The 12,033-nt window shown below is 43.6% G+C and overlaps 1 protein-coding gene across 2 annotated transcripts; it reads right to left on the bottom strand.

The window, feature by feature from the left end:
• Positions 1-1,765: 1,765 nt before the first annotated feature.
• On the bottom strand, positions 1,766-10,954 carry GPN2 (GPN-loop GTPase 2). Of its 2 annotated transcripts, XM_081015915.1 has the most exons (7): positions 10,835-10,892; positions 10,119-10,168; positions 8,451-8,888; positions 6,573-6,729; positions 5,253-5,413; positions 3,668-3,798; positions 1,766-2,267 (listed from the first exon to the last, which is right to left on the bottom strand). In XM_081015915.1, the coding sequence occupies exons 3-7, from the start codon at positions 8,865-8,867 to the stop codon at positions 2,195-2,197; spliced, it is 939 nt and encodes a 312-aa protein (XP_080872041.1). In that variant the 5' UTR covers positions 8,868-8,888; positions 10,119-10,168; positions 10,835-10,892; the 3' UTR covers positions 1,766-2,194. The 2 variants fall into 2 exon arrangements, with proteins under 2 accessions (XP_080872041.1, XP_080872042.1); XM_081015916.1 differs by lacking the exon at positions 10,119-10,168 and having other exon boundaries at positions 10,835-10,954.
• Between the last annotated feature and the right edge of the window lie 1,079 nt (positions 10,955-12,033).

Genomic DNA, 12,033 nt, shown 5'->3' with positions numbered 1-12,033 from the left:
GTGTATAGTGGTACCTCGGGTTAAGTACTTAATTCGTTCTGGAGGTCCATTCTTAACCTGAAACTGTTCTTAACCTGAAGCACCACTTTAGATAATGGGGCCTCCCACTGCCACCGCGCCGCCGGAGCATGGTTTCTGTTCTCATCCTGAAGCAAAGTTCTTAACCCGAGGTACTATTTTTGGGTTAGTGGAGTCTGTAACCTGAAGCGTATGTAACCTGAAGCATATGTAACCCGAGGTACCACTGTATATTGTTTCTCTTCCATGCAGTTATTGTGGGTGGGGCAAGAAAGCCACCCTCATACCTAAAGAAGAATACCAGACGTGGATATACACATACAAGTCTGGAACGGAGTGTATGGATTGAGCAGTCCCTCCACCAGAAGGAATCTCCTAGAAGGCCAAGGCCAAAACCTGGCATTTACAGAGGGGGGGGGGGGGTCACAGCAAGTGGAGTCAGGAGGCTTTGAGGGTGCTCCTGTCCCTAGTGCCCAGCATCACTGCTTGTCATCTCCACACCTTGAAATGCCAAACAGAGGCAGAGCATTGGCGGCCGCAGAAGAGAAGACAGTCAAGCTCCTATGCAATTGTACAAAGTTAACAGAATTTCATGCTTCTCAATAAAACAACAACAGAGCAGTCACACTGACAATCTTTGGTGTAAACTTCCGGCTGTCACCGATGGAAGCGAAAGCTCTGAAAAAGCTCAATATGGAGGCCAATTGGCCGAAATATTGGGAAATTTTGGAACAAGATGGAGATAGACTGAAACTGCAGAGTTTTGAGGAACTAAAAAATAAAGTGCGAGACTGGCTTCATTATTATCAGATAATGGAGGCATATAATTTGGACAAGAAAATTGGCTTCCAGGTGGAAAAATCAAAATTAGAAACAGAACTGTTAGAACCCAAAACTAAGAATTTGTCAAGAATGTATAACTTGCTGTTGAAATGGAATACTCAAGATGAAACGGTGAAATCTGCTATGATCAAATGGGCACAAGATGTTGGACATAATATTATGTTTGCTGACTGGGAACAGTTATGGACCACAGGTATGACGTTTACGGCATGTAATGTCCTAAGAGAGAATATTATGAAAATGATATACAGGTGGTACATGACCCCAGTCAAGCTTGCAAAAATCTATCATTTGCCCAACAATAAATGCTGGAAATGTAAAGAAACTGAAGGTACATTCTTTCACCTTTGGTGGACGTGCCCAAGGATTAAGGCCTTCTGGGAAATGATATATAATGAACTGAAAAAGGTATTTAAACATACCTTCTTGAAGAAACCAGAGGCCTTTCTCCTAGGCATAGTTGGCCAATTGGTGCCAAAGAAGGACAGAACTTTTTTTATGTATGCCACAACAGCAGCAAGAATACTCATTGCAAAGTATTGGAAGACACAAGACCTACCCACCTTGGAAGAATGGCAGATGAAGGTGATGGACTATATGGAACTGGCAGAAATGACTGGCAGAATCCGAGACCAGGGAGAAGAGTCGGTGGAAGAAGATTGGAAGAAATTCAAAGATTATCTACAGAAATATTGTAAAATTAATGAATGTTAGAATGATGTTGGATAGTAATTAAGTGGTTTCCAGCTGTAATGCTTTAAGGGAATATGAAAAAAGGGTTATAAATAGGTAAAAATTTAATATTATTACTTTTAAAGGATTTGCTGAACCAACAGACTGAAGTGGAATACAAAAAAGGGAGGTATGAGGAGTTCCGGGAAATAAGTCAAAGGAAAATAAGTAATGGAAAATCTGTGTGTTTTTAACTATTTTTATTTTGTATTTTTGTCATTTTTTTTTCATTTTTATTGTAATATTTAAAAAAAATCTTAATAAATATATTATTTTAAAAAAAAGACAATCTTTGGTGCAAACTTCCTTCAGGCAGCAGACTTCTATTACTTTTGCCATTTCACCGGTCATCTTCTGTGCCTCGCAGCTGCCCATACCGCAGCTCACTGCTAACTGGTTTTTTGGGTGGGGAGGCCCCTCTTTGTCTCAAGCACAGAGGCCCCCAAGTACACCAGAAAGAAAGTTATTTTGTGGGAGGAACCTAAAGGCCCAAGCTGCATCTTGCTAGCCCATATCTTGCGGGGTACTTCTTCAGCTTAAGGTTAATAAAAGATGGGAAGCCAACTTGGATGGGAGGAGCTGTCCACCTGCAGCAGGCATGCTACACGTCCATGGTTTCCTGCTCCACAGTTTTCTCCTGTGGCTGCACATACTTCTCCTGGACTGCTAATGTGCTGGTTGTATGTGAGTTAAGGGGAAATAAACAGCAAGTGGTGGCTGACGCTTAGAGTGTGTGTGTGAGAGAAAGGAGCACAGATCTCTGTTTGACTGCTAGCTGACAGTGCAATTAATGTGAGGACATTCCACCCAAAAGTTACAGTATCGGAAGCAGCAAACAATACAAAAAGGAATTTGAGCTACACGGAACAAGAGTGGGAGAAGCAATTTGTCTCGATCAGAGGTGGCTACCCGGCAGCCCTCAGGCTACGTCCAGCCCACAAAACAATTTTATCCAGACCCCAGAGGTGCTCAGATTTTAATCAAAGAGTGGTAAAAAGTTTGCCCACAGCTCATAAGAAATTGTTTTCAAAAGCTCCGAGAAAGAGAGTCAGTATTACATCATCGTTGGGCTTTTGCTCTGCTTACTGCCCTAAGGATTAGAAACTTACTCGTAAAGCCTAATATCTGACCGGACATGCAGAATATGGAGTAATAAACCACAGCTTATGGATTGCATCCATGCTGGCAATCTCACATGCAGGATGCAGGTGGGTGTATCTTGGTGCTCCTGTATATTAGCTTAGTATCACCTACATTGGTTCTACATGTATTAATTCACAAAGCCCTAAAAACGTGGGTCCAAATGCCCTTAAGGACTGCCTGATTCCTTACTCTCTACTTCAGTCATTGAGATCCTTCAATGGGGCACTTCTGGTGGCTCCTCATGCCTCTGAGTTTCGGTTGGCCTCTACTTAGGGACTGGGCCTTTAGTGTGGCAGGACCTGCCTGTGGAACTCCCTGCCAGTAGAGGTTCATCAGGAATCGTCCATACCTGTATTCAGCTGCCTTCTGAATACAGGTCCTGCTTTGCTTAAACAGGCCTTTCCAATATGAATTTTTTTCTTTTTCACCAACCAGTATTTGCTGATGTTATAGTGAAGTTTCAAATGATGTTGCTTTCACTGATTTTATTATAATCTTGCATACTGTATACTGCCTTGATTAGATTGTATGAAAGTGTCGATTATAAATACTTCAATAAAATAAAAATAAATGCTATCGATATTGACACAAATATAGCTTATTTCCACAATCACAACACACCTTTTGAAACTGGGCTGGAATTGTAGAAACAGGCTTATTCATGCACACTGTACAGGTTTGATTCATAAGTTTATACTGTGCAGTGCTTCAACAGCTTTATACTATGAGGCGGACTATAAATCTGTTAAATGAATAAAATAAATAAGTAAAACTTCCATCTGATCACCAGTGCCAATGGTAGTGTAAACTGACCCTCAAAACTGCAGTATAGTTATGGGCATGCAGATTTCCCTTAGATGATTATTCCTTGCAATGCATAAATAAGACTCAGTCTTGCAGCAGGGAAGGGGAACACAATAAAAAAGGATACGATGTGAAGTGGAAATCGGCTCCCACTGCTGCAGACATCAGGGCTTGAAGGCTTCTGTGCTCTGCGTCTCCAAAGCAGTAGCCATTGGCTTTGTCCACCGCCTGCATCACACGCTGCATGCTCTCCTTATCCTAGGAAAATGGACACGTTAAGGGCCAAAATTAATTTCTCTTTCATGTTCCATGATGCTACTCACTGGTCCAGTTAACACATGGCATGTACCATCACTTGATTTCTCACCACTTGTGATTTCTCATCACTTGGGACTCCACCTGGTTTGGGTCTGATGAGATACAGAAGTTCTAGCTGTGGATTTTGAATTGTAGTAGCTCATTCACACATGCACATTGCTACTTGGTACCGCAATCATCAGGTGATGAAAGAAGCACATGTGAGCTGGCTTACAGGCAGACTGCAATCCAAAGATCATCTTTCAATATTCCCTTCCCTTTCAGCACTTTTTTTTGTTCACTTCCAGTTTAGCTGGATTCCCCATCAAACTTCCATGATTCTTGCTCTAATATAGGCCTGCCTTTCACAGATAAACAATGTCACATGGTGCTTCCTTATATGTATTTTTAAATCTTTTGCCTGTTAGTTCCATGCCCTAGCTCCTGTATTAACAGATGTTTTCTTCTCAGAATAATTGAGCGTAAATACACATATTCATTTATATAGCATATAAATGAATGCTGCAAGACAAAAAAAGACAAGTCTCTAGCAAATTCAGGAACAAAAGGTGGGAGTTTTACTTTCCTAGTGACAAATAAAAGCAGTCCAGCTCCTTTCTATATTTCTAATTCTCTTTGATCCTTTCAGCATCACTCTCCAATCTGGCTAGTATATGTAAACGCATTGCCAAATTACCATCTGTTTCTTTACTTTCTGGAACATAATTTAAGCAAACTTCCTATTTTAAAGTTAGCATATAGCAATGCTTAGCATTATTAAATAGTGCTTTAGAGCACAATCAGATACTCAGGTGCAAGCTTCACTGAGTGAAAAGAGGGCTTTCCTTCCAGGTAACTGAGCACAGGATTGTGGCTACTATTTGAAGGCGATTACAAACATTATCTCAATACTTTTTACAGTGGAAGTGGGGAACCCATATCCCTCTAGATGTTGGCGAACAACAACTTCCACCATCCCTGACCATTGGCCATGCTGGCTGAGGTTAATGGGAATTAGAGGCCAACAACATCTGGAAGGCCACAGGTTTCCCACTCCTGCTTTACCAAAATCCTGAGTCTGAAAGACAGAAGCTTGCTTAGATCTACCAAGTGAGCTCATGGCAAAGGCAGGATTTGAACTGGAGGACTCCTGGCTTCCCAGTCCAGTGTCTTAGCCACTAAACTATATTAGCCATTTATTTCATGTAATTTAATGAAACACATTATTATTTAATGCTATAGCAACAAATTACAGCCAATATCTGAAATGGAAAAGCCTATAAAATCCAGATCCTGAAAGACGCTGTTTACATTTTCCAGCAGGAAAAGGAAATAGTCCAAACAGAACCTAAACTGAATGGCTGCCTGCTCCCCAAATGTCAATTATTACTTTCCTGCTGATTTGGCTTGGCTACCTGGACATTGAGAGGAACAAAGGAAACCAAGCTGTAGTCTTCAATCACTTCCACAAGCTTCTTGTTCAAGTGTTGGTAGTTCTTGAAGAAAGGATCTGTAGCCAGGTGATCCACTAGATAGGACAAATCAAGAACCTCTGTGTAATAATCGAGATTGAAGGCTGCAAGACAAAAAAAACAAGTCTCTAGCAAATTCAGGAACAAAAGGTGCAGATAAAGCCAAATCACATCACTCCCTACCCATAGGCTTACAATCGAAAATAGATATGCTATGCATATATTAAAGGCCATTAAAGAGTTGGCAAGTCCACTGGAGATCCCAGTCTCCTGTTAATGCCAAAACTCAAGTTTTGAAAGTGGCTTCCTAAACATATAAAGAACTACCTTTAGAACCTGGGATCCTGCAGAGATTGCTGGACTCCCAACTCCCACCAGCCCCAGATTGTATACCCAATGATCAAGGGTGATGGGAGCTGTAGTCAGCAGCACCTGGAAAGTCTCGGGTTTCTCTTCTCTAATGTAGTGACTAGAATCTAGCCCAACAGTGGGGAACATTTAGCCCCCCAGTCACTGCTAAACTACAGCTCCCATCAGCCTCAGCAAGCATGACCAATGGCCAGGACTGATGGGAGTTGTAATTCAGCAATATCTGGAGGGTCAAGGGTTTGGCACTCCTGGGCTAGCCCACAGCTGCCTCTCTAACTGGAGCTTCTTTCTAGGGCAAGCATGGGGAATGTCAGGTATGGGGATCAAATGAGGTTCTCCAGGTCTCCTTATCGAGCCCTTGGGGATCTCCCAGGCCACATTCTCTCCAAAGTCACACCACTCAAGAGCCTTGCTTTGCACTCTCCTTGTGTGTTTTTGCCTAACTAGAATTGGCCCTTGAACTGACAATGCTTCTTGCTTGCCTGGATGGAGGATAGGGGTGTGTATTTAAGTATGTGTAGAAACAATCCTATGGTGCAAAGATAGAATTGACGTTCTTTGCTCTGCTCACTTGTGATTCTTGCCCAACCACCACTAGTATGTGGCTCCTGGAAGCTTGCTTAGAAGGGTATGTGGCTCTCAAGCTGAAAAAAAGTTCCCCTCCCTTGCTCTAGGTTAGAGGGCAATTGTCTTTTCCAGAACCTGCTGTCTCCATTTCTTTTCACTGGAAAGGTAGTAACCAAGCATGCAGGGCAGGTGCTCTAACACTGAATTATGGTCTCTCTCAGGCTACAGGATCTGATTATCCACAACTTCTCACTGTCACTTAGTAAAAGGTTACATCCATCTTCCCCGTGGCCGTTCATTCAAGGACCCCTTACTGATGGCTCTCACCCAGTTTCCCATACTGCTCGATTAGGTCCATTTTGGAGAGGACGTTGATGTGGGGTAGTTCTACGTGCAACATGGTGGAGAGGGAAGTGCAGAGAATGGAGATGAACTTGCCAGGGTCCGTACAGTAATGAGAATCCACTAAATGGACAGCCGCCAGCTGTGCAAAGAAGAAACAAGAGAAGGATGAGAATCAATTTTGTGTCACGTCTGGGACATCCTGACAAATTAATGGAGACAAGTAAACACTTAGGGCAGGGATGGGGTTCATGTGGCCTTCCAGAAGTTGCTGAACTACAACTCTCAACATCCCTGATTATTGACCATGCTGGCTGAGGCTGATAGGATTTGTAGTCCAACAACATATGGAGGGCCAAAGCTTCCAAAGTCTTATTGTCTGATGCAACTGATAAATATAAGTAATATTACATAGTGACAGTAGTACCGGTTTAGGAAAACCATTGTAGTGGAGGTTGGGTTGCTTACAGAGTAAGTAAAGAAATAGCCCTGTTTCCCCTCTAAAAGCCCATAAACCAGCTGCATTGAAGCCTCCCACCCCAGAATCTTGCAGGAACATGATCCTACCGGAGAAGCCAGGGATTGAACCTGCAACCATTGGCATGCAAAACAGATGCTCTACACTGAAGCAAAGCCCTTCCCCATGTAAACCACGCTCCATCCAGTTTACCAAACAGCAGGGTAGGGTGGGGGGAGGTTATCCAATAATGGTCTTTAGTCTACAGTTAGACAGCAGCAAAAAAAGAGGCAACTGCACCTTAACCAACCAGAGATCATTACTTGATATTTATTATTGTTTTCCGTGAGGTGACCAGTTTGTTGAACCTAGTGGTGTTCAGAGAACAGCTAGAATGGGTTATCTCTTTCCTGACATAGAGGTTCCATCTTGTGCCTCCACCTATTCAATGCCTATACAGTCTCTGTGTAAGATTATTAAGAGGTTTAAAGCCAAGTGCCATCATTACGTTAAAATCAGAGAGCTGTACCTTTTCATTTTCATCTGATACAGCAACTTTAGTCCTGATACTTCTCTGGAATCTGAACACTATAGGAGGTTGGATGCAATTAAGCCAGCTGAAGCTAAATCCAGACATGGTGGGTGGTAGATTTTTTAAAAAAATCTTCATAAGGTGTAAATGGCCATCAAAACTGAAATAGGGAATACAAGAGCCCAGGACACTTAATCCTAAAGCCCAGTTCACACATGAATCTTTACAGCATGGTAGCCAGTCAAAAACACAGCTGCATGGAGGCATCCAAGCTATTCAGATGACAAACCACCCCTTCCAGCTCAGGCAATTCTAAGCAATCAATACAATCCACAGAAATAAAGGAATTGCAATTGTGTAGTTTGAACTGCCTGAACCACTTCACTCAAATGGCTTGCCACAGGAAAATGAGTTGTAAAAGGCTACTGTGCTACATAGAGCTAATGTGCATTGGAGCCAAATCTGGCTTGCATTTTGGCACCAAAGGATGCTCTCACTCCCAGTACCCATTTTCCATGCAAAATTCTAACATTCTTTTATTTTTCTGCACCAGGGGCAGGAGAACTTTTTCAGCCTGAAAGTCACATTCTCTTCTGGGGGGGAGGGGGTCACATGCCAGGGGCAAAAGTGGACAAAGCAGCAAGCGTGACTTTTACCTTGGTGCATTAGGCTAGTTTCAACACACTCTCACCCACCCTCTCCCTCTCCAGGCATGCAAAATACATTATCAGAATTCAAGTGCACATTGCCGCCAAGCAAAAACTGTAAAAGAAGCTTGAAGAAGAGGTGGTGAGGGGGTACGGTGAAGGGAGAGCCCCAAGGGCCAGATACAAATGCTTGGAGGGCTACCATCCCTCATCTACACCAACCATACCCTGAAGTTCCACTTAGCAAGCTGAGCAAAGATGTTTCTCAATGAACTATGATGGGTGCAAAGCTCCACTTGTCCCGGGCAGTCAAATAAGAAGTAATGCCCCTTAAATTGGGCCAGTTTCTCCTGCAGCCAGTCCAAGTTGGCCTCCAGATACTCCATGCAATAGATCAAGCCACCGTTGGGTCCCAGTTTCAAGTTCTCCATTACATCAGCCAAGGTGATAAGTTCTGAGATATCCACAGCGCACTGGTAAGGAATCCCCTCATTGGCTGGGTCCAGGTTCACCACAGCTACTTTGCGCCCAATTGCAGAAAGAAATTCCTGCATGCCAAGACAGTAAGTTGTTTTTCCTGAGCCAGGAGGCCCAATCACTGCCTGACCAAAGGCTACTGCGGACTGCTTCTGGCTGTACGACATGATGCAACTTTTGTTCTTTTTCTAAAAAAAGACAGCAAAATGTCAGAATATATGGACCATTTCACACAGTATTTAGGAAGCAAACATGGGTTTGTTATCAAGGAAAAAACTGATCCAATTCTGATCCAATTGGTGAGTGTACTTCCATGACACCATGTTTGCTACATTCACAAATTAAGGGCACTTCTAAAAAAACAAACCCAACAACTGACGTGTACATCTGAAATCAAAACATTTCTAAAGTAATATCAGGTAACTACTGACTTACAGAGAGACTGATACAGTGATGAGAGCAAGGGCAGCCAATGTGATGACCTCCAGATGTTGTTGGACTACTACTCCCATTAGACCCAGCCAGTATGGTCAATGGTCAAGGATGAGGGGAGCTGTAGTATGGCAAGATGTGGAGGGCACCACAATGGCTACCCTGGATTGTAGTGTTAGACCAGGGATGTTCAGATATCTGAATTCAAATATTCAATTGGCCCCCAAAGCAGTTGATTCTTACTCTGACACTGCTGACACAGTAACTTCCTCCACTACACCTGAGGCAGCAGGATAGTTTAGTGAGACTAGGACAGACCATGCGGTCAGTACACATACAGTTGTTAAGTCCTCCAAAGGAGCAGTATTGACAGGAGAGCTTAGGAGGAGGAGCTGCTGGAGGGAGAGAGAGACTGCCTATGCTGCCCCTCCAGCATCTGCTGCCTGAGGCAGCCACCTCATTTTGCCTAATGATAGAGCTGGCCCTGCCAGTACTGAAATAAGACTCAACTACCAGTCCAGTAGGTACTTCATGTACTTCTGTACATGAAGAGGGCAGAGTGCACCTTGTCCTATTGCCTCAGGCAGCAAAATATCTCAAGCTGGCCCAAGTTATAGTACTGAATGAGAGTACTCCCCTATACTGGTGTTTTCTGCAGGAGTGTGTGAAGCTCCTCTACTTCTAAGAGGCTTAGTGGGGAAATGAGGGGCAATTTGAATAAACTGCCTCAGCCCAGAAGTCGTGCATTTTATGGCTAGGATGGGCTTGCAGGGTTGTGCATGTGGTTGAGGGGCAAGAACTCAGAGCTGTGCCTGGAAAGGAACAGAGGGCGGCATTGTTAAGATAGGAGGGCTCCTTTCCATCATAATCAGTTCCTTCTACGCTGCCCCTAAATAAGTTGGGGAAGAAATAAACAGAGACACAGAGGGGCCAGGAGAGAAGGAGAATTAAGAAGCATTCAGAGCAAGCACAAATGCGTCTCTCACCTCCCGAGCAACTGCAACACGGACTTTTTTCAACAACACACCTTGACTCTCTGTCACAGAGATAGTAAAAAGGTTAGAGTGATGCACAAAGTCTGAACATCGGCTAAAAAACAACAAACCCCAGATAGCCATAGCCGTAATCACTCCACTCATTAAAACAGTCTAACTGACTTCTGGTTCACTCAGGTCTCCTCTGCCCACCTCTCCATGGTGGCTGTCAGAGCTGCCAACTGAATTTATTGGGGAAACCTCTGATTGTATGGAGTGACCAGTGTGCCTCTGTGCCACCTCACACAGCAAACTCAGGCCTTGTTTGGTGTGGGAAATGAACCTACACTTCAGTTTATTTATTTTGCATTCTTTTTCTTGTGGCATTTAAAATTGCAATGTGTGTCCATGGAGGTCAACAGAGCACGAGGTTTCTGCATACAAGAGAGCACTGCATTTAGGTGACAAAGAGAAAGGGGGCCCTTTTTCAAATCAACATTTTTCAGACAACATAAACCCCAAATTAGAAACAATTCCACTCTTTGCTGCTTCCTTTTGTCCCAGGGTTGATTCATTGGGGCTTAGGCTTTGGGCATGATTCCTGCATTGCAGGGGTCGGACTAGATGACCGCCTGGATCCCTTCCAACTCTAAAGTTCTATTCTATGATTCTCCGTTGACTTCTACGGGCAGTTCCCAATGGACACTCCGAAAAACCCAGAAACAAACCTAGAAGGTTCCTCTGCGGACAACAGGATGAGCTTCTCTACATTTCTTCCTTCTATGGTACAAGCAGCGTCGCTTTAGGGCTTGGCGCCGCCCAGGCAACTTTGGCCGCTCCGCTGTACGCTCTTATTTTAATCCGGAGGGGAAAAGGAGGAGTGATAAACAAAGGTTCCGCGCGTATTTTTTCGAACATGGGGACTCCGTCCTTATTAACTAAGCGGCGAGCGCCACTTGGAGGGCAGAAGTTGACATGACTTGTGCCTTTGGCGTGCTCTCTGAAGACGGAGGTGGGGCATGGCAGCCATTATAGAGCGCGTAGTAAAAGCCGTGAAGTTTGGAAGGAGTTGCTATCCTTTGTTTACTGGAAAATGTGAAAATGATGAAACCAAATGGCCATGGGAATATGTTGCATTTCCAAACACTGTGTGGGTCATCCTCACTTCAATGTATTCAACCCCCTTTCTCCCCACTCTCCATGACCATTGGGTGGGAATAATTCTATTCCAATAGGTCACCTTTTTGAGACCAGAGGCATATTTGGAAAATGTAAGACACTCATGGGCACCAACAAATACTTACATCACATAGGAGTGGGTGGGATTGTGATGCTCAGAACCTGATACACTAAACAGGCAAAATATCTACTCTCTCCAAAGCCCGTGAAACATAATGAAAAAGCAGGCAACACCTCCAGAAGAAAAAGCACTGGGAAGGATAGGTGTCCAGGGGCACATCATTGCAGACTCCTGCAATAGGCACTCTGTCATTATTTATGGCTACATCATTGGCTCTTAGGCAGGGTTGACTTTCTGCCAGCACTCACTAGGGCTTGACCTCCAAATTTCCTTTGGAGCTGTGCAGAAACTATGCAAATATGTGCATCTAAGCATGGGTAGAATGTCTTCCCATCACCCTGGTCAGTCACGTGCAGAAATGGCTGCCAGGACCAGTATGAGCTGGCTTTTGGGGTATATTTGAAACCCAACGCTTCTTATTTTAGAAATTAAGCAGTGGGTGAAAGATACAGACATTGCCTTCTACAACAACATTGGAATTATTGTCTGCAAGCTTTAATCATTGGTCCTGATTTTATCATGCAAGGTAAAAGCCTTGCCTGTTGTTTTCTGAAGCTCTACATATGTCTTGTTATACTACAGTGCAGGGGTTTCTTTATGCTTTGCAAGCTTATTTCCCAATGTTTT

The sequence above is a fragment of the Podarcis pityusensis genome (assembly GCF_964106645.2).
Source record: "Podarcis pityusensis genome assembly, chromosome: 8".
Classification (NCBI taxonomy): Eukaryota; Metazoa; Chordata; class Lepidosauria; order Squamata; family Lacertidae; genus Podarcis; species Podarcis pityusensis.
The sequence above is the reverse complement of the archived record's forward strand: the minus strand, read 5'-3'. Positions and strand labels throughout refer to the sequence as shown.

Excerpts from the sequence above, each read along its gene's own strand:
- GPN2 (XM_081015916.1), bottom strand. The coding sequence starts at position 8,867 with ATGTCGTACAGCCAGAAGCAGTCCGCAGTAGCCTTTGGTCAGGCAGTG. Across the intron at positions 6,730-8,450 it reads TTGCTAAGTGGAACTTCAGG|CTGGCGGCTGTCCATTTAGT; the intron begins GTATGGTTGGTG and ends TTCTTTGCACAG. Across the intron at positions 3,799-5,252 it reads TTGTTCCTCTCAATGTCCAG|GATAAGGAGAGCATGCAGCG; the intron begins GTAGCCAAGCCA and ends CCATTTTCCTAG.